At 46.7% G+C, this 20,590-nt stretch overlaps 1 protein-coding gene across 3 annotated transcripts in view; it reads right to left on the bottom strand.

Annotated features, from left to right (window-relative positions):
* The window catches only part of Tmem178b (transmembrane protein 178B), a 431,719-nt gene that overhangs the window by 33,349 nt on the left and 377,780 nt on the right, over positions 1–20,590 (bottom strand). For 2 of the 3 annotated variants that reach the window (XM_052720798.1, XM_052720801.1), the window contains one exon: positions 12,680–12,817. In XM_052720798.1, the coding sequence (XP_052576758.1) occupies positions 12,680–12,817 (138 nt within the window). Of the gene's footprint in view, positions 1–12,679; positions 12,818–14,828; positions 14,956–20,590 lie in introns of those variants that run through there. The other variant, XM_052720799.1, reaches the window with a different exon arrangement.

Raw genomic sequence — 20,590 nt, 5'->3', positions numbered from 1 at the left:
ACAAGTTCCCTTTCCTTGAAATTTGTCCATCTCGGTAGGAAGAAGCCAGAAGAGCAATAGGAAGGAAGTCTTTTGAAGTTGCTTTAGAGATTTCCTAAGTTTCCATGGTAACTGGTCCCTGTGGCATCTCCACTGCATTCTCAGGGCTTTCTCTTCTGCTGAGTGGGTAGAGCAACCTGTTCTTTCTCAACAATCACCCATCAGAGGAGAGAGTTTTTCTACTGCCCTGCCTCTCTCTCTTCTCATGCCTGTCCTTAATTCTGTACTTCTGTCTATGGGAAGTTCCTTGTATCGAGTGGACCAAGATTCAATACAGTGGTGGCATTTGTCTATGCCTGGAAAGGCAATGTCTTGCTTGGTGCTGAGAGATGGTGTCTTAGGGTATCTTGGTCCCAGTCTGGACCATATTGATTCACCAACTCAGATATTTCTGTGCTAGTACAGAAAAGCCAACTGGGGAGGTTCTGGACTATGGAAAAATTATCCATTCTCTGTGAGAAGAAAAACAAAATTATCTACCCTACCCTCATTCTGGATACTGAGATACTAGGCCTCACTATATTTATTAATGTGATTTTGCTATCCCACTCTTGGGGCTGTCCTGCCCAAAAGATGATTTAATTATTCATTAAAGGACCTTCCCCCAAAGACCCATCAAGCGTTCCATTAAAAGCATCCACAGATGGGGTACACCCTAAAATTCTTTGAATCTTTCACCTTTAAATCCTCACCTTGCTGTGTCCTTCAATTCTAACATGTCCTTATTCTTACTCAATCTTGGTGCCATTACTCTTACACTGCTTTAGTCAAATACCACATTGAAAAGATGCCTTAATACAGGATTCTAGTTATAACACATTTGAGTTCCCTTCTGAGGCCCAACCCGAGTGTGTGAGGTGCTACTCTCCCTTACCACACAAGCAATCAAGCCAGCCTTCTCTTCTTGATGGGTTGCCTTTTCAACATTTGGGGCCATCCTGGGACACAAGAAAAGGAACTCACACGATGCTTATTCAGTCATCACAACAGCAGACTTGGCCTGTGTTATGGAGAAAAGGAGCTGCAAACGGGATAGAGAGCAGACATGTTCTCAGACGATCTCCCAGGGGCTCTGCAACAAAAGAATTCTGTTCTAGCTACAAGATATTTGAATGCTCTGGACAGTGCTGGAGAACCAGATGGCTTTGCAGACATGTTCTCTTGAATTCTCAGTGTTTGTACAAGGGGGTCATGGTTTCAATTTTGCACTGGGCCCCTAGTGGGGCAGAGTGCACTTGGATGTATACCACTACACTAACTACTGGGAGCACCCTATTAGTACCCTAAGCCTAATATGGCCACCCACCCCAGGCATGGACACAGTACTCCCTACCCCTACTGAAACTATGAGTACCAGGCTATAGAGTCTCCAACAGTACACACCCTAGAAGGTAGCCAGGGAAGCAGATAAACTCATATCATATTGAATGTCACCCAGTGAAGAACCCCAGGGTGGTTTGTGCAATTGATAGATGACAGGGCAGAACGGAAACTGATGTCCCTTCAATAAATCAAGCCTTTGACCATGACCTTAAAGGCCCCTCATGACCTGTCTACCTGCTTTGTATCACCTCCATTTCCATCCCACTCTGTACCTGTCACACTCATCCTCATGCTCAATTTCTCTAGACCTAATAGTTGCATTAACATTCCAAGTGCTTTGTTCATCTTGGGGTCTTTTTTTGTAAGGAATGGTTCCCTCCAATGTCTTCTTGTAGCCTATTACTACCCTACATGCAGGATCCTCCTGCCCCTGCCACTGCTGGAAGCCTTGCATATTCTACCCCATCTGCAATGTCCCCTCACTTTCTCCTTCCTGTTCCTATTTCCTCCACACTGCTTGTCATCTAACATTTTCTATCATCGTGGTACTTGCTTACTTTTCTGTCCTTCCCACTAGAATGTGAGCTTCACAGACTTTCTCTGCTTCTCTGCTGTATCCCAGGTAAGCGGTATGTGGTACACAGGAAGAACTCAGTATTTACTGAATGAAGGGATGAGGAACTAGGGTAGGGATTAAACTGAGAGGAATTATCTGTATGAGGATTCATTTTCCTGTCTCCACAACACATACCACAAAGTGTCTTGGTGGTATTGGTAACAATGACATAAAGCTACTGAGGCAGGAAAGGAGTGTCACTGAAGGTAGTTATTTCAAAAAAGAGGTATCTCAAGGGTTGGGGAGATGGCTCAGCAAGTAAGAACACTGACTGCTCTTTCTCCCAGAGGCCCTAGGGGGTTCAGTTCCCAGAACTAACCATAGTGGCTTACAGCCATCTGTAACTTCAATTCTAGAGGATCTGATATCCTCTCTTGTCTCTGTGGGCACTGCACACATGTTGTATACAAACATCCATGCAGGCAAAAACACCCATACACATAAAAATAATAACAAAAATGAAAACAAATTAAGAAAGGAAATATCTCAGTGCCAAAATAATAATATCAAAAATTTTATGAGAACACTGCCTGGCATTGTTATAAGCCCTTCAGATGAGTTAACTCTGTAATTCTCACAGCTATGCTTGAATTGAGAACTATTATTAGCTCTTTTTAATAGATGAGAAAATTGAAGCAAGGCATGAAAGGCAGATAAGGAATGTCCCAATGTCACATGGCTATTCCAATGTTCCTTTGGTCCTGGACTGTATCTTCATGAAAAACCCATAATTATCTCTTTTCATTGGGTGACTCTGCTTCCTGAACAAGGACTCTGGGCCCCCAATTAGAAAGCAGGATATGGAAGGGGGCTCGTATGAGCAAGTGTGCCTGGGAACATCTAAGAGGTGAGGGTTGAATTTCTTTTTTTTTTTTTTGGTTTTTCGAGACAGGGTTTCTCTGTGTAGCTTTGCACCTTTCCTGGAACTCGCTTTGGAGACCAGGCTGGCCTCGAACTCACAGAGATCCGCCTGCCTCTGCCTCCCGAGTGCTGGGATTAAAGGCATGCGCCACCACCGCCCGGCTGAGGGTTGAATTTCTATACCAACTTTCTTAATACCTTCACCAACCACCTCCACTTCCACCCCCTGCCCTGTTCTGTATTTCAGCATTTTATCTTGGAATTCAAGAAGAAAGCATCCCCCTATCTTAGTTGGGCATGCAAGTGTAGCATTCTTGAATATTTTCTGAGTAGGTTTTAGAGCCTCCTGATGTGACCCTCATGCACCACAGTTGGCTTGGCCAGGGATGCTTACTGTTCTGTTCTGAGGCCGATATTTACAACAGAAGAGGCAGCATTGGTGGAAATTTTACAACCCTTGGGGGTCTGAAATCTTCCTGCTGCTTGGATTGCTAGAGTGATATACCCTGGCCACATGATCTATATAAAGTAAACCTAGATGTTATTTCCCAATCTTCCCGACAACATGTCTCCTCCCCTAAATGACATTTACTGTCAAAATATACCCTTCAAGGACATGTTTTGAATGTAATTATAAAATGCTAATAAATATTCAGGTATGTACCTTGCAAGGGGCAAGAAATATTCTGGGTGTGAACTAGATTGTAAATATCTGCTTAAGATTTTTGAAAGACTATAAGGCAAAATGTCTGGGTCAGAGTTATGTGTTCTGGTGAAGACTCACATCAAACTACAAAAGCAGATCAGCAGAGTAAATGTATGTTTTTTTTTTCATGTCAGAGTCATTTCTGATTGGCTGTGACAGACCCTGAGCATGTCTCTGCTTATTAGAATGGACTTTGGTTAGGTCATATACATCATAGTAAGAGCTGCCATTTATTACTAGCTTTGCATATTGCCAAGTCACTGGCTTATTGGATTTATTCTCTCTTCCTGGAATATCTAATTTACCTGGCCCTCTGCTTAGTATCTCCCCTCTCTGACCAATGAGTTTTGAAGTCATGACCTGGAGGCATGAAGTTTAAGATTTAGTATCTCTTGACCTTATAGAAACTCCTGTTTCCAAGCAGGCCAGAGCTAGGGACTGGCAATTGGGGGAGGCTGGGAGAAAAGGTTGATGGGAAAGTTGAATGCTTATAGGATTCCTTAAAAAATCACTTTGGTACCTAAATGAAACAGTGCTTAAGACACATACTTAATGCCACTGACGATCATGCCAAACTCAAGTTTTCAAAATTTCTGCTCTTAAGCAAGATCTTCATCTGCCAGAAGAGGGGCATCATGCTGAGAGTCTGGGGGCTTAATGCACAGTTGTCTACCTATGCCAAACACATGGCATCATTGATTTATATATCACAACAATCATTCAAAACTGATAGCTAGAGCTTCTTCAGAGAATTCTCTTCATTCCTCCTGATGGAACGGCAAGGTAGAAGAGGCCACACCAATCATGGATGGTATGAAAAGAACCTTTCCCTGTTTCCTTTTCCTCATTACCATCCATGCACCCAGTCCTGGCCACCATCTCCTTCATATGCCTCCTATGTGCTTTGAGAAGGGGGGAAAGGAAATATAAAGCACTGTGTGTGGGGGGCAGTGCTGTTGATATCACTCTGTATGCTGTGAATGTGTTGCTCTGATTGGTTAATAAATAAAGTGCTGATTGGCCAGTAGCCAGGCAGGAAGTATAGGTGGGACAAAGAGAGAGGAGAATTCTGGGAACAGGAAGGCTGAGTCAGGAGTCACCAGCCAGATACAGAGGAAGTAAAATGTAAAAGTACCAGTAAGCCACAAGCCACGTGGCAACTTATAGATGAATAGAAATGGGTTAATATAAGAACTAGATAACAAGAAGCCTGCCACAGCCATACCGTTTATAAGTAATATAAGTCTCTGTGCATTTACTTGGGTCTGAGCAGCTTCAGGAGCTGGGTGGACACAGGAAAACTTTAGCTACAGGGCAGTGCAGAAGGCATGAAGAGAAATTGTGGAAATGCTGGCACTTGCAGAAAGGCACAGAACTGGAGTTCAGTGAGACACAGAAATGTTCAGCATGGGTACCCAGGCCAGAGGCAGCAGTCTAGGCTGCAAGAACACAGGCCAGTGTCTTGGGCCAGGCTTAAGATTCATTTCTTCCAGCTACTAGCTGGGTGATCTGGAAGACAGGACACAACTGCCCTTATCTAAACCACAGGGGGTCCGGCTGGGTAGTGTCTAAAATCCTTTCTATTTCTAAGGCTCAAGGAGTCTAGGTTAAGGTCAGAAACCCCATGAATTCAGGTCTCACTCATATTCTGCTTCCTAAAGGAACTGAAGACGTTTTGTAACAGGAGAAGATAGGTTCTAGTACTGCTCAGTAAATGTGAAAAGAGGAGTAGGCCCATGAAAGGGATTATTGTTACAGTAGGGACTATAGATAAGGCAGTGTGCTTTAGGAGAATGTTGCACAAAACCAAAACACTTTCCATTCCTTCCATGTAATTTACTTTTCTAACATAGTCACTCAACAGCTATTTATCAAGCTGTAGACATGCTCTTGACCCAGGAGACACCTTAGTGGAGGCATTCTGTAACTAAGGCAGACAGGCCTGATGTTTGTGGAGCATAGGTATCAGTGCAGGGAGAGAAATGATGAGCAAATACAGAGTGTTATGATTCCAGACACCTCGTCTCCAGATCTTGGTTTCTAATGCCATTATCTAATAAAAAGAAACAGATCTCGGTGGAAAGATGGTACAGAGTGGGAGCAGAAAACACACAAGATGGCCTGGAGCGCCTTGTGGTGGTGTTCAAAAGTGAGTGTACAAACAAGGAACCAACAGAACATAAAACAGCAGAAAACAAAACCCCACATATCAGGATATGTCAAAGGGCACAAGAACCAATTAGAAGACTTCTCAAATGCCAAGGCTGGCAGAGCTGGAAGGACCAAGAGAAGCAGCACTGGACTATAATTCAAATGACAAAAATCAATGCCCTTGAGTCCACACCAATATAAACGAGTGACCAAGTGAATTAAATGTGGACAGCAAGAGACAAATACTCCATCTAGAATAACTCCAAATTATTTCCATAACTGCTCTACCCTACGGGAGGGTTTCCACCCCGGGACTCCTGGGTGACTACACACACAATGGCTGTCTTCAGGGGGATACAGTATAGACATGGGGGAGAAAAAGAATTGACAGCGGGGGGCTGGAGAGATGGCTCAACGGTTAGGAGCACTGACTGTTCTTCCAGAGGTCCTGAGTTCAATTCCCAGCAACCACATGGTGGCTCACAACCATCTGTAATGAGATCTGGTGCCCTCTTCTGGCCTGCAGGCAAACACAGAACACTGTATACATAATAAAAAAATAAATCTTAAAAAAAAAAAAGAATTGACAGGAGAAACACTACCTATTCCAAATGATCAAAGCAACCTCAACAGTCATGAGTATGAGTCATGTTTAAATGATGGGATATCAATGGCCCTTTGCCTTTGTGATCTCCCTCCCCAAAACCATAATTCAGTCTAATAATGAAAAAAAATCATGGTAAGTCCCAACAGAAGAGCATCCTATAATAGGCCTGATCAATATTCCAAAACTGCCAGGGTCATCTGAAACAAATAAGACTTAGGGAGGTGCTGCAGCCAAGAGAAACCTAGAGAAACTGTAGCATTGAATGCATCTTGGTGCCAGGGATGGGCTCCTGGAACAGAAAAGGACACTGGATAAACCGACAAGGATCTGAATGAGCCAGGAGCTTTAGTTAATAATAATGCACCAATATTCATTCATCCACTGTAACAGATGTGCCACAATAATGCAAACATAGTAGTAATAAAAGAAGAAACTGGGTGCATGGGCTGAGTGTGATACCCTAACTCTTTTTAACGCTTGCTCAATTTTACAAATTAATTAATTATGCTTGTGTGTGTGTGCACACTTGCATGCCACATCACACATGTGGAAGTCAGAGGGTAGTCTGTGGGATTTAGCTCTCAGCTTCCACCCTATAGGTCCCAGGGATTGGACTCAGGTCACCAGACTTGGCTGCAAACATCTTTACCTGTTGAACCATCCCACTAGCTCTCAATTTCCCTTACATCTGAAAGTGTTCTAAAAATTAAGTGTTTACTAAAGAGCAGAGCCTCTCTTGGTGGCTTTGAAGAAGCTAGCTTCCACGGCTTCTAACCCCTGCAAGGAGAGGAATTCCATCATCAACACTGTGACCCTGGCAAGAATCTTAAGCCTCAGAGGAGAACCCAACCACAAACGTGAGCACAGTTTAGTAAGATCTTCGGCTGAGACCCCTATTGAGCTACACCTGGAATTCTTATTCAGGGAAACTATGAGATAATAAATGCTTAAAGCTGCTTAAAAAATAGCCACAAAACCCAAAATAACATATAGCTAGGCATGAAGAGGCACACTAATGAAATTTAAGTTAATTAAACTGTAAAGCATGCTGGGCATGTCCACTGAATTGCCAGTCAAGGAGACTCTGAGGGGGAACCTTGGAATAGGGATCTGAACCTAAGGAAGGAAACATCCATGAGTTGTTCCTTGGTTAAAGAAATCAGGCAGCTCCAGGGCCTGAAGCAACCTTTGTATGTGTTGGGACAGAAAGGCAACCAGTATGGGTAAAGAGGCGTGAGGGTAACAGTGTATGCACAGGAAAACGGAAAGGCAGCTGAGAGAGGCAAGGTCAACCGGGATGTGGAAACTCTTAAAGAAAGAAAGGAATTTGGGTTTTATTTTAAGTTCAACTGCAAGTCGTTAGACTACTAGTGACAGGAGGTGAGTGATACATCTGGTTCCTGAGACTACTAGTGACAGGAGGTGAGTGATACATCTGGTTCCTAGTTTAAACCATTTATGCTGGGATGGCAGGATGACGCAGTGGGTAAAGGCGCTTGCCACCAAGCCTGATGACCTGAGTCTGATCCCTGGGATCCACATGGTGGAGAGAACCCATTCCCAGGGCTAGCCTCTAGTCTCTACATGTGTGCCACAGTGCGCGCATGCGCACGCGCCCCCCCCCCCCCCCCACACACACACACTATAATAAAATAAAATAAAAGTTCGTGCTAACTGCTCTGTTCAGGATTAATCATGGCATGGCCATAATGGAGTCAGGGTGGCCAGCAAGGGACTTCAGTGCTAGTCTAGACAAAAGATGGTGGAGCCTTAGCCCTGGCTGGGAGTAAAGAGGAAGGAAGGCTTCCAGCAATTATGGGAGGACTGTGGGAAGGTTCTTGATGCTATGAACATGGACTAGCTATTCCAACTCATCTTTTAAAGCTTTGTGCCTAAGAAGCTTCCAGGGAGGGAGTCACATGTGAGCAGAGCAGTCATGTGCTCCTGCGCCGCATGGTCTGTCCCTGTGTCATCCTGTTCCCAGGCCTCTGAATGTCGCTGATGATTCATTATGATGGTTGCTCACACCCACATGGGGCTGTACCAGTCTGGGCTAGATCTTCTGCAGAGGTGCTGCCAAAAGAGAAGCTGGATCCCACCCACCACCCCCAGCCTCCTGGCCAAATATGCTGCCCTGCTTAATTAATAGTTTCCTCTGGCTTGAATATCCATTTAACAGTTTGTTGGTAGTTATTGCGCAGTGTGTGAGGCACCCTCTCTTTAACTCTGAAATGGTCAGCTACAGACCAGAGAAATGTCCAGTGGAGGCCATCTTCCCATTGGAACAGAGAAGAGGGTGTGAAGACCATTATAAATATATATTTACATATATATTTATAACTTGAAAAACACGTATCTAGGCAAGAAGTAGCATAGCACAGAAATTTAAATTAATTAAAATGTAGATGATGCCTCGTACGTTTGATGAATTACTTCACTTAGAGTTGTAACTCAATAGTTGGAATCTTGATTCCAAATATACTTCTCCACTTAAAAGAATTGTGTGTGTTACAGGTTTGTGTGTGTAGGTACACACAGGTGTGTGTACATATGTGAGTATATGTGTGTTGTGTGTGTGCATGTAAGTGTGAGTGTGTAGGTGCATGTACATTTGTGTACATGGAGGTCAGAGTAAAACCTTTCATGTCATTTGTCAGGAGCTGTCTACGTTGTTTTTAAGACATGTCTCTCCTTGGCCTGGAACTTGCTGATCGGACTAGGCTAACTGGCAGGTGAACTCCAAGGATTCACCTGTCTCTGCCTCCCACTGCTAGTATAACAAGCACCCACCATCACACCTATCTTTTATAGATAGGCTCTGAGGACTGAACTCTGGCCCCCATGCCAAGCCCTTTACTGACTGAGTCATCTCCCCATGCCAAATGTGCCCCTTTCTTTCTTGCCAAATCTTCCCCTTTTGCCTGTTTACCTACTCACGTCTGGCCGGCTCCAGATACAGCTGCTCTTGGTCTCTGCCGGCGTAGCTTCCAGCCCAATATAACCACTGGGGACCTGGCTTTGCTCAGTAATAGACACCTGAGGGAGCTCTACCCAAGAGAAGGCTACAAGGTCACATTTGGAGACTATCTATGCAGTTTCAGTGACTAATGGTGGTGGTGTGTCTTGGAGATGGCTAGAACAGGTGGCTTACTCTGTAAGGTCATCCAGAGGAAACTGACCCCGGGAGAACAGACCTTTCAGGTTCTGGGACAGGTTCATGCTAGGATGTCTCTGGTTCTCCAGGTCCAGACATTTCTTCTGGGTTCATGACTGGCCCCTCAGTTTAACTGTCACAACTGAGCAGGGCCAGGAATTCAGCCTCTGATCTTGAACCATATCCTTCCCCAACATACATATTTTTAACAAGACCAGTCGAACATGACATATTTTCCTAAGTCAGAGCATACAGTTGCCCTGGGCTGCTGAACTCCCAGAACTGTGTCTCTCCCAGTTGCAAAGGATGCTAACTGGAGAAGGAGGGGTATGGCAGAACTTCCAAAAAAGAGAACTCCACCATTCAAGGGATGAGAAGTCAATGGCTTTGTTATTAACGCCCTTGTTATTTCAGGGCCTGATAGTGCCCAGACGTGTATGGATACCACTTCCCTTACCACCCCAGCTTCATTCATGAGTATATTGCTTTACTTCCAATTAAAAAAAAAAAAACCTCCAGGGGGAAGAGAAGGCTTTGTGACCTGGGACTGAATTAGACTCTGCCTAGCCTGGACTGTGCTCTGACCAGCAAGAAGTGGCTGTGGGAAGAGCAGCTTCTCTAGAGCCGGTTGTCACACTAGCACTTTATCAAAAGTACGGATTTGCCATTTTAAAAATATGTATCACGTATCCAAGAAGGGCAGATTTGCGTGCACCTCCCAGTAGTCAGGGCTTGGGCAGGCCTTCCAGCTACTGAGGCCTGCTGGCACTGTTTTATCTCTTGTTGCATAACTTAGGGAAGCAGTCACAAAGGTGGAGGTGTGGAGGTGTGCATGTGTGCATGAGTGCATGTGTGTGTGTGTGTGTGTGTGTGTGTGTGCGCGTGCGCGCGCGTGTATGCATGCATGCATGAGTGTTCTCTGATACCGTACAAAGTGGGAGCTGGAAGGACTCTAGAGTTTATCTGTCTCGCTGATTCTCGGCTCTATTTGCACATGGAGTGTACACCAAAAGCTCTGTGAGGTTGGTCCTGATTGGCCTGCATCACTGCTTACTCAAAGCTTTCCAGAAAGCTCTGGCTTAAAATGGGTGAGGACTACCTGGGGTAAAGAGAGTAAGGCTCACATTCGTTCCGTCTTCAGAATGGTGTTTGCAGCTCCTAATCTATCCTGGAGCTCCAGACATCTAGTAGGTGCCCCAGAAGTAGGAGGGCAGGGCTCCAGGCACCCTCCTGCCCACAGCTTCTGTCCTCTTGCCTTTTGTCCTAAGGCCTCCAGTGAGTGGGAGGTAACCCAGTGACCTCACTGTAGTCACAGCTTTCAGCTTAGCCATTACCATTCAATTCTGGCCTGTTATTGTTTGACCTACTCCCATGGCCTGGCTAAAAAAGATAAGTGAGTCAATGGCATTCTGGCTGTTAGTTTACAAGTTAACTGAAGTCCTTTGAAAAGCTCTCAGAGTTTGAAAGGTCCCAGGTTCTGAGCCTTGTCCCTGCCTGAAGTGAAGGGCCAGTGAAGAAGGCATCCAAGCATAGCAAATGCTAGGCAAGGACTAGAGATGGAAGACAGCAAGCCCCCCACCTGGGAGCTCAGTCTGAAGCCTGTTTGCTCAGCTTCTCTGTGATACCCAGGAGACCTCTCTCCAGTCTCAGGAAAGTGCCTCATCAGAGCCTGTTCTGTGTCTCCAAAGAGCAAACAGGATACAGTCTCACTAAAGTAGGGTACAACCTCACTAAAGTAGGGTACAGCCTCACAACTAACGGGATGCAGCTGCCCTACAAACAGGCTACAGCCTCACAACAAAGAGGATACAGATGCTTTGCTTTTTATCTCTTCTTATATTTTGAAGGGCCACATGAAAGGTGGATTACAAAGGGGAGGCAAACGGACTCTACTGGTAAGATACGGTGTGAGGACCGTCAGCGAATCTGAGTCCCTGTTTTAATGAAGTAAGGGGGAGCCCACAGAACGTAAGTCTGTGTTGGGGGGTGGTGACATCTATATAGAATCTCTATCACAGAGCCACCATGTCCCTCTCACTCTCTGAGCCTCTGCCTTAAGTACAGGTGTGGGCCCCCGGGGTGGCAGCTCTGGCAATGGGGACATCCTGACTCTGATGACATGGGAGTCCCCTAAGTATCGGCTCCATGGGAAGCCTGCCTTCATGTGTGACACGGAGTAGTTATGCTTCAAGGAACAGAGCAAAACTTGAGGGCCCAAGTCCTTCCTGCAGAGCCCTCCTCCTCTTCCTCCCCTAAACCAGAGCTTTTCGTGCCCCGGATGTCTCTCTGTGCACAGGGAGGGACAAGCTTCCCCATTCCTCAGCTTGGCCTGTAGATAAAGAGTCCCACAGCTCACTCCCATCTTTCTCTCCTCAGCTCAGAAACTGGCCCAAAAGAGACCGGTCAAGCACCTGCACGATACCCAAAGCCGGACTGACATCTGCTTCCTGTATGGGACTAGTTTTCTCTCCCTCCCACAAGCATTTCTAATTCTGTCCATCCACACTCATTCTCTTCCTCCAGACAACACACAACTCACCCATCCACCTGTTCCAGGCAGTCCAAAGCTTGAGCTCTAGGCTGAGCCCCAAACCAGAAGACTCCAAAGGGAAGGAAGATGCCCAAGTAGATGGCGAGAAAACTTTTATTTGGCTTGGACCAGAACCTGTTCCCTCTGAACTACGCAGTTCTAGGTCCAGAGTCTGCTGACAGCCACTGGGCTGACTCAGTGGCTATGAAAGCTGTAAGAAAAGGGAACAGAAATGGGAGGATCTAGTCTTGTGCTGCCACCCCGCCTTTGTTAAACCATAAATCAAGGATGAGCATGGACCTTTGGAGAAGAAATGCCTCCTTCCTGGGTCTACCACTCAAATACAGGGCAAGGCAGTGTAAAGTGCCCAGCATATCCTGGTTTCATGCTTCCAAGTCTGAGGTCTCCAACTGCTGTCATGTGAGTTCACAGCCACAGTGTCTCCCTTCCATCTAAGCACTGAGGTCCCCAAGGCTCTTGACACTGAGGACCATGTCTCATTTCCCTTTGCATCACTAACAACTAGTAGGGCGGTCAACAGGTGACAGGAACAGACTGCTGATGAACCAACAGATGAGGGAGCAGACAGAACTGTGTTGGCCACACCCCTCTGTGCTATCCTCTTACCACGTCTCCACAGTCAGCAGGATGTTCCCAGTCTCCCCCTCCCCATCAGCAGCTTTCAGCCTTACCTCCCATGAGGAAGAGAAGCCCTGCCACATACTGCATAAGGCCTCGGTCCCAGCAGCAGCCCAGCACACCGATGATCCAGCCGAAGAGGATGATGGCCACCGCCATACCCATGAAGCCAGCTGTCATTCTGCGCAGGTCTACGAGGAAGCAGGAGGGAAGCAGTTAGTATTGGAACCTGTGAGAGGATAGGGTCAGGTATACCTTAGCCCTGGGGCAGGGAGGAGAGGGGGGGCACTTCAAACACAGGCAGACCACCCACTCAGACTCCTACACAGGAGAGCCACCGGTGGTGACTGTCTTCTATGCAACTTGCTGTGACAGCTGGATTCCTAAGCACAGGGCAAGCACATGATCCCCTGTGGCTCACTTCATCTGTGCTAGGCAAGTGCTGCCCTTCCTGGGCATCTAGCTCATCCTTAATTCACAGGTGCTGTCTTTAGGCCTGGGTGGAGAACGGAGCCGCTTGCTAACAGGAACACCATAAGTGGAAGAAAGGACGCGGATCCAGATAGTCGTGACTAACCACTGCATTCGTCAGCCTTTTAGAGAAGTGAGAGCAGGGAGGTGGGGTGCCGGAGCAGTGCAGGGGCTCTGCAGGAAGGCTGCCTCTACTAGACCCTCCCTCCTTTAACCTGCTGGACTGTGGGAGAAGTCACATGTGAGAATCTGGTTGGGGTTGGGGGAACAGGGGTTGGTCCTCTGCTCCATGCCAAACTGGGGTCTGCTGGATTGTGGGAGAAGTCACATGTGAAAATCTGGTTGGGGTTGGGGGAGCGGGGGGTTGGTCCTCAGCTCCATCCCAAACTGGCTCTTAGGGCTTAGTTTTGCCTGCATCCTTGGAAACAGAGGAAGAGCCATGTCTTCATCCCTGAGTCTGAGCCCCTGGAGCAGTCCTTCTTTGCACTAGCCTCTATCCTTCCAGTCTCTTGGGTCAGGCCCAGCTTCAGGGTGAGGACCATGCCTGCTCGACACCTCTACGACCTGTCAGACAAAACTAGGAATGACTTGGTGAGGAAGGAGACTGCTGGAAAAATGCTGTCTACAGCAGAAGGGAGAGGGCAGAGCTGGTCCGTGTCTCTGCTGGCTATTTAGCATCTTGCCCAGCTCAGCTTTTTTGCTGGCTCCTTCCCTCCTGTGGCCAGATGTGCCCAGAACTACTGTTGCATGGTCCCTTTACATGATGGCTCCGATCTGGACTTGTTCCCCAAATGTTTTCCTTCTTTTACTCTCTTTTTTTAAAGTTGGCTTTTTACTTCCTCCTGGGGAGCACCTCACTCCGTTATATTGGTCATTCCTTCTTGAGTCTGCCTGCCCTCTCTCATGCCTCCCTGCATTTAAGCCAGTGACACCAGTCCCAACCAGCTAACAGGGCACTAAGCAAGAGCAACGCCATTTTGTTTGGCCTCTGCCCCAAGTTCTGACTCCTCTGCAGCATCACAGAGCATCCTAGAGGACCTCAGAGATATTTTGCTCTCTCAAAGGAAGGGCAAAATGTCAGGGTGATAGAGAGGGGGCCTGCCTGGAATCAAGGTACCTCACATGCACTGCCACCCCAACATTTCTTTTTCTTTCTTTCTTTCTTTTTTTCTTTCTTTCTTTTTTTTTTTTTTTTTTGGTTTTTTTAAGACAGGGTTTCTCTGTGTAGCTTTGTGCCTTTCCTGGAACTCACTTTGTAGCACAGGCTGGCCTCGAACTCACAGAGATCTGCCTGCCTCTGCCTCCCGAGTGCTGGGATTAAAGGTGTGCGCCACCACCGCCGAATTACCCAACTATTTCTTCTAGAGAAGGTGCCTGCCTAGAATCAAGGTACCTCACATGCACCACTACCCCAACTATCTCTTCTAGCACCCGAGGAACAAAAGCAACAGGGTTTCTGTGGGCCTGGGGATCTGCATAACTCATCAAGAGGCCACCCATCCATCCTCTCCTTTTCTTACATTCTATCCTACCTTCCCAGAGTCATGCCCCACACACAAAAAAGGGACCTCTGCCTCTAACCGAGCACAATTTGAGTCAAGATCCCTCAGTTGAGGAATATGGTCTCTTTGTTCTGACAAGGAAAGTCAGACACTGTCAGCCCCAGCCAACAGAGTCTGGTTAAAAGACTGGGAGGCACAAACACAGAGGGAAACCAATGGCTGGCCTCACATCTGGGAAGGAGGATCCTGCAGCCGCTGCACAGTTCCCCGGTCCCAGAGGCAGGGGATCCTGAAAGGGGCAGCAGAGTAGACACCTGCCCTCTCTGGTTCTCCTTTGCCATCCTGAGCACCCAGCAGGCCTGCCCCAGCCAGGTGGAAATAACACTCTGTATTCATTTCTGTGAGTTGCCAAGGAAGCCTCATTATCACATAGCACTGTGCAGATTGCTCAGACTGCCAAATGAGTCAGGCAAAGCTTTGTTCAAAGAGGCATGCGCTGACAATACTCACACACGAGCCAAGCCTCCTGCATAGCCAGCCCTAGCCAGAAAGGAAGGGATAGCCCTGCCCATGGGCCAGTCCAGTTCCCATGGGTCGGTCCTTTCATTTCCACCAGCACAGTCACACTCACTGCCACCCAGCCCTGACCGGGGTCCCGTCTTTCCTCACAAGGGCCAGCTGCCTTGTCAGCGGAGAAGGTTCCCAAGTGGACATGGGAGGCCACGTGGATTGATTCTTAGGAATAGGATAATCTGTGATTAATACTTTACCCCCTGCTTTCTTGAAAGGCAAATGGGAAGGGAAAGAGTTCAGCTCTCTCACTGGGAAGCTTAGTACCTTAAACAGAAGGTACTTAAAGTCAGTACCCTTTCCTGGCCTCTTCCCCTCTTCATCCCATGAAGGCTTCTAGGCCTTGTCCCCTGTGACCCCAGTAAGCTTATTTGGCCTCCTTTCTGGAGGCCAAATTCTCACTTGACTTTAACGCCTGGAAGTCCTACATTGTCCCCAGGCTCTATAGACCCTTGGGAGCAAAGATATTGCCTAAGGGACTGAGTGGATAGTGGTTCACATCAAGTGAGCCCACACTGGCCAGAGACGGACCCGTGGGTTCATGAGGTAGGAAATCTAAAGAGAATGCCAACCATAAAAAATAGGAGGTGACGTTTATTGACGGCTGAGAACAAAGTGTTTTACTTAGAAGGAAATAGGAGGGAGCAGAAAAGCAGGGAAATGGAGGAAACAGTGTTCTTCCAAGTTCTGAGCAGACCCTGGTCATCTAGGTCTCAGGTGAGGGAGGGGCAATTGCCTTCTCTCTCTCAGCTTGGGTAAACTTCTGTGTCTCCCACAGGGTATTGTTGACTGAGGTAAAGGGTTGTTCTAAGTTGTTGATGTGGAAATGGGATGGAAAACAGAGATCCTGACTGCATTTTCATTGACCCAGGGAAGATTTTCACATCATCCTTGAGTCTGACTTTGTCCAACCTCTGCATGAACAGCTGGTTCTTTTCTCCTTGGAAAGTTAACTGAGTTATCTATGTAGTAGCTCAGGCAAGCTACTATACTAGATCAGAAGGCAGGCAGGACAACAAATATTCCAGTTTTACAGATGAGAAAAAGGCAAGCTCTGAAGACAAATAATAAGTTATCGACAGTCTCAAAGCTAGTGGAGTGCAAATAGCGTTAACAACTGCGTTATTGAGTTGTGTGAGAGAATGGGATAAATAAAAGAATTAAAATTGATGTGAACAAATACACTTGTTTTTTTCTTCCAAAATCAAGCCAGAACTATAGCTAAGAGACGGGGAACAAAGGAAAGAGCGACAGGAAGAGTGGGAGTGGCGAAACTGGTGGGCGGCAGAAATGGTTAGGCCGAATCCAAAGGCAGGATCAGGGAAACCCATCTGCAGAGTTCCCCACAGGCTCCCGAACTCATCCACATAGAGAAGGGCTGAAACAGGTATTTAGATGGAGTTATTTGAAAAGGAATTAGAGTCTCAGATCCTCTGACTACTCCACACCACTGAGGGGCATCCATTTCTCCCGATTTCCAGGACATTGAATAAAGAAAGCACTTAGGGATGGGGTAAGTTACAACCTCCACCAAGGATTGGCTAGCGCGGGTGAGGGCAGGGTTCCTCCACACTGAAGTTCATGACCACCCCCTGCTAGGTGACCATTGGATGTGAAATCTCACCACTGACACACACACACACACACACTGAGCCCTCTTCTGTTTGGTTTCCAGGAGATGGTTGTGAGAGCCACCCCCAGCCTAGGCTGGGTGAGTGAGGTTCCTCCTGGGCCATGAACAGCCCATTGCACTGTGGACTCTGAAAGCAGAGGGGCTGCCTGAGAGACTAAGTGTATGGTGGGTTCCAAGTCCCAAGTGGACTTCGGGTTCCCTCACTGACTCAGAGGTTCTCACAACTCTTTAGCATTCCACTCTGAAACTTGAACGGGTCAAGGTGCTTGCTCTCGAGTCTGAACGTCAGTGTGATCCCTGGGACCTGCACGGTGGAAGGAGAGAACCAACTCCCACACGATGTTCTCTGATTCCTGCCACACATGACTTAGCACGTGCGTGCCTACACTCAGGCACTCACCTCAGACACATATACACACTAAATAAACGTTTAAAAAAAAAAAAACTAAACGAGCAGACAACCAACTGAGAGAACCCTACAGCTGTGTGGGGTGGGCGAAATGGGGGAAGCAAAGTGGATAAGGGGAAGAAAAACAATGTATGAGTATTAATATCCTCAGAGAGACAAGAGCTGGAAGACATTGCTCCCGTAAAGTAAAAACTGAATACTTTAAAAACAAAGCGAAACAAACAAACAAAAACACTGGCTGGAGAGCCAAGCATGAAATAGAATGACAGAATGAAAAAAATCAAGGAAATTTACACATATTCCAACTTCAGTATTAATTATCCTATTGTGCTCAAAAAGAGTTAAGGAAAAATACCCATACTCCGAGAGCATGAAATGGCATGAGCCTGGCTGCTTCTTGGGAGGCCGAGGCAGGAGGAGCTGAAGTTTGAGGCCAGGCTGGACTACAGAGTGAGTTCGAGGCCTGCCAGACAGCTGAGTGCTGCCTTGTCTCCAAACAGAGACTGTAAAAAGGGCTGGGGCCCCAGGCAGCGGTGGAGTGCCGCCCACCCTGAGGCCCCAGCTGTGAGGGGTGGGAGAGCAAGGGGTGGGAGAGAGAAAAAGAAAAAGCGGAGAAATAAACAGCAAACAAATCGGGGGCTCGATGGATGGGTGGGGCAAGAAGGAAATGGGACAATGCCTAGCTTTAATTCACACACAGAATCTGGTCCATGGAGCCCTGGGGAAGGCTATGGCATTCCTGTGTCAGCGTAGAGGGCCTGAGAAGGCACTGTTGGCTGTTCAACAATTTCTCATGCTTTCTGTTTGCATTTGAGTTAGTGCCGCTGTCACTCTGGGGCCATGCAGATGACGTCACAGCTCTTCTCTGACCTACCTGCCACCATATCTCTGTAAATGATGATATACATCCTAAACAACAGAATGATGTAAAAGTGGAAAAAAAAAGAAATCTTTCTGTAAAAAAAATAAAAATAAAAAGTAAATCATAAATGTACTTAAAAAATCATAAATGTATTTTAAAAATAAATAAATCATAAATGTATTTAAAAAAAGAATGAAGGACTAGCTATGGTTTTCCTTGAACCCATAGTAATATCTTATAATCAAGAATTTACACAGTTTGTATTTCATTCTCCATCACTTACTGATTTATAGAAGAAAAAGAAAGAAACGGAAAAAGGAGAAAAAAAAACCAAACTTTAACTCACCTTTCTCAGAAGCCTTAGAAAAATATCATTTTTTGGTTGGTCTAAGAATCATCACATAGAAAAGAGCCTTGGATGGTAAGTTTGATTCTGCAGGCAAACATGGAGATCAAAACTCTCATGAACTGTGTTGGGTTTGAGGATGTCATCTGTGTTCCATGACCCTCACAGTTAGTGTTCTAATATTTGAAATAAGGGTGCATTCTAAACTCCTGAATGTTATCCAGCAAGGTGGGAAGGAGTGGGAGGGGGGCGGCTGACCATGAGAGAGGGGGAAGGAAGAAAGACAAGGAGAACCATTAAATACAGCTAGAAAAAAAAAAAAATAGCTGAGGAGCTCCCAACTGGAGCAGGCCCTCTGGATAAGTAAGACAGTCAATTAGCTTGAACTGTTTGGGAGGCCCCCAGGCAGTGGGACAGGGACCTGTCCTTGGTGCAGGAGCTGGCTGTTTGGAGCCTGGGGCCTATGCAGGGATACTTTTCTCAGCCTGGGTGAAGGGAGGAGGGGACTGGACCTGCCTCGATTGAATCTACCAGGCTGAGCTGAATCCCCAGGGGAGACCTTGCCCTGGAGGATATGGGGGTGGGGGTGGGTTGGGGGGAGGGGGGGAGGGCGGGAGGAGGGAGGACAGGGGAATCCATGGCTGATATGTAAAATTAAATTAAATTATAAAATAAAATAAAGAAACAAAGCTAGAAAAAAAAGTTCTTCTCTACTTATTTTCATTTTATCTTAAAGATTACTCTCCAATTAACATTTAAATTGAAAGGAATTACTCACAACTCTGCACAGGAAGCTAGGCTACCTGCATTAAGTCAACACCAAATTGGGGGCAGTGTCATTATCAGGGTCTTTGTGTCCTGCTTCTCCTATGAAGATCTTGCACAGAAAATCGATCATGATTGGAACATTTCTTTTTTTCCCCTTGGAAAAAAAAAACAATTAAAAATGGTAAGGGTAAAGTCAGATTAGACCTTGTTACCTAGGTAAAGGCTGGATGCATTTGGGAAAGGGAGTACACTGTACTAATGGCTGCAATTGTAAGGGAAAGAGTCAGGAGGACTGCCTTGCCTCTGGGAGCTCCCCCTTCTATATGGCAGAAGCAGGCAGCCCTGGTTGCAAAGGTGCCACCCTGGAAGCACAATAATCACTCACAAATGAACCAGGTCATGGGCATTGCCGGCTGAACCAAGTGCAGGGGACAGAGGCCCAGTGTCTCTGTCCTGAGGGGTCAGTCAGTATGGGAGGAGAGGGAAGAGCGAGAGAGAATACGAATGAGATGGAATTGGCAATGAACTTCCTACCCATGGGGTCAACTCAGGACAGGCTGATTCAGAGGACAGGGAGCATTCCAGAGACCAGTCGTTATCTTCAAAGGAGGTGATGTTGGAGTGGAGATGTGGGGACACATGAACAGATTCTGGGAACTGGGGTGCTTCTCTTCAATATCTCACTCTTCTACCCTTTGGCCCTGGAAACATGGACAAATTAGCCAGTCTCTCTGGATCTCCATTCATGCATATGGTGAGTGGAGGTTAGGATAGCATTGATGTCCAAGAGTTATTGGGAAGTCTCCGTGAGCTACAGGTGCAAACTCCGTTAGGGACACAGGCGTATACCAGGGAGTGAAAGTCACCCGGGTTGAAGCAACTGTTCTCCACGCACTGCATCCCCTGCCTTCGCCACCCTTGCACACAGAAGGAATGGCGCCGCCGTATGCTGGTGCGTGCTTCTCATTAAAGATTTGTGACTCAGAGAGAGCACCTGGAATCTGTTCCTTTGCTTTTCAGATGCTGGAGAGGCTAAGGCCAAGGAATTATTTATTAATACGGAGATGCACCCACCCCGGAGTGTTGCTGCTCTCTATCCTCCAAGGACCCAAACAGCTGGAGGCTACAGCAGCTAACAGCAGAGGTGCCGGTGGCCGTCCAGGCTCTTTCAACCCTGGGCTCTCGCAGCGAGCACTTCAGGCATGTAGGAGGAAGAGATATGGGGCAGAATATGATGATGTGTTGGGAGGGATTTGGTGACTTAGGTGAGAACAACAGGAACAGCTTTTGCCTCTGACTCACACAGTGCAAGTTGGTTCAGTATCACAGTGTAGTTAGATTTAAGGAATTATTTTAGTGAAAACAAACAAGCCCCTAGGTTTCCACAAGGAGTAGCAGACATG

This window comes from Peromyscus californicus, unplaced genomic scaffold (assembly GCF_007827085.1).
Source record: "Peromyscus californicus insignis strain IS unplaced genomic scaffold, ASM782708v3 Scaffold_6__1_contigs__length_162567912, whole genome shotgun sequence".
In the NCBI taxonomy this organism is placed as follows: Eukaryota; Metazoa; Chordata; class Mammalia; order Rodentia; family Cricetidae; genus Peromyscus; species Peromyscus californicus.
Note: the sequence above shows the minus strand (reverse complement) of the source record. Positions and strands in the feature narration are given on the sequence as shown.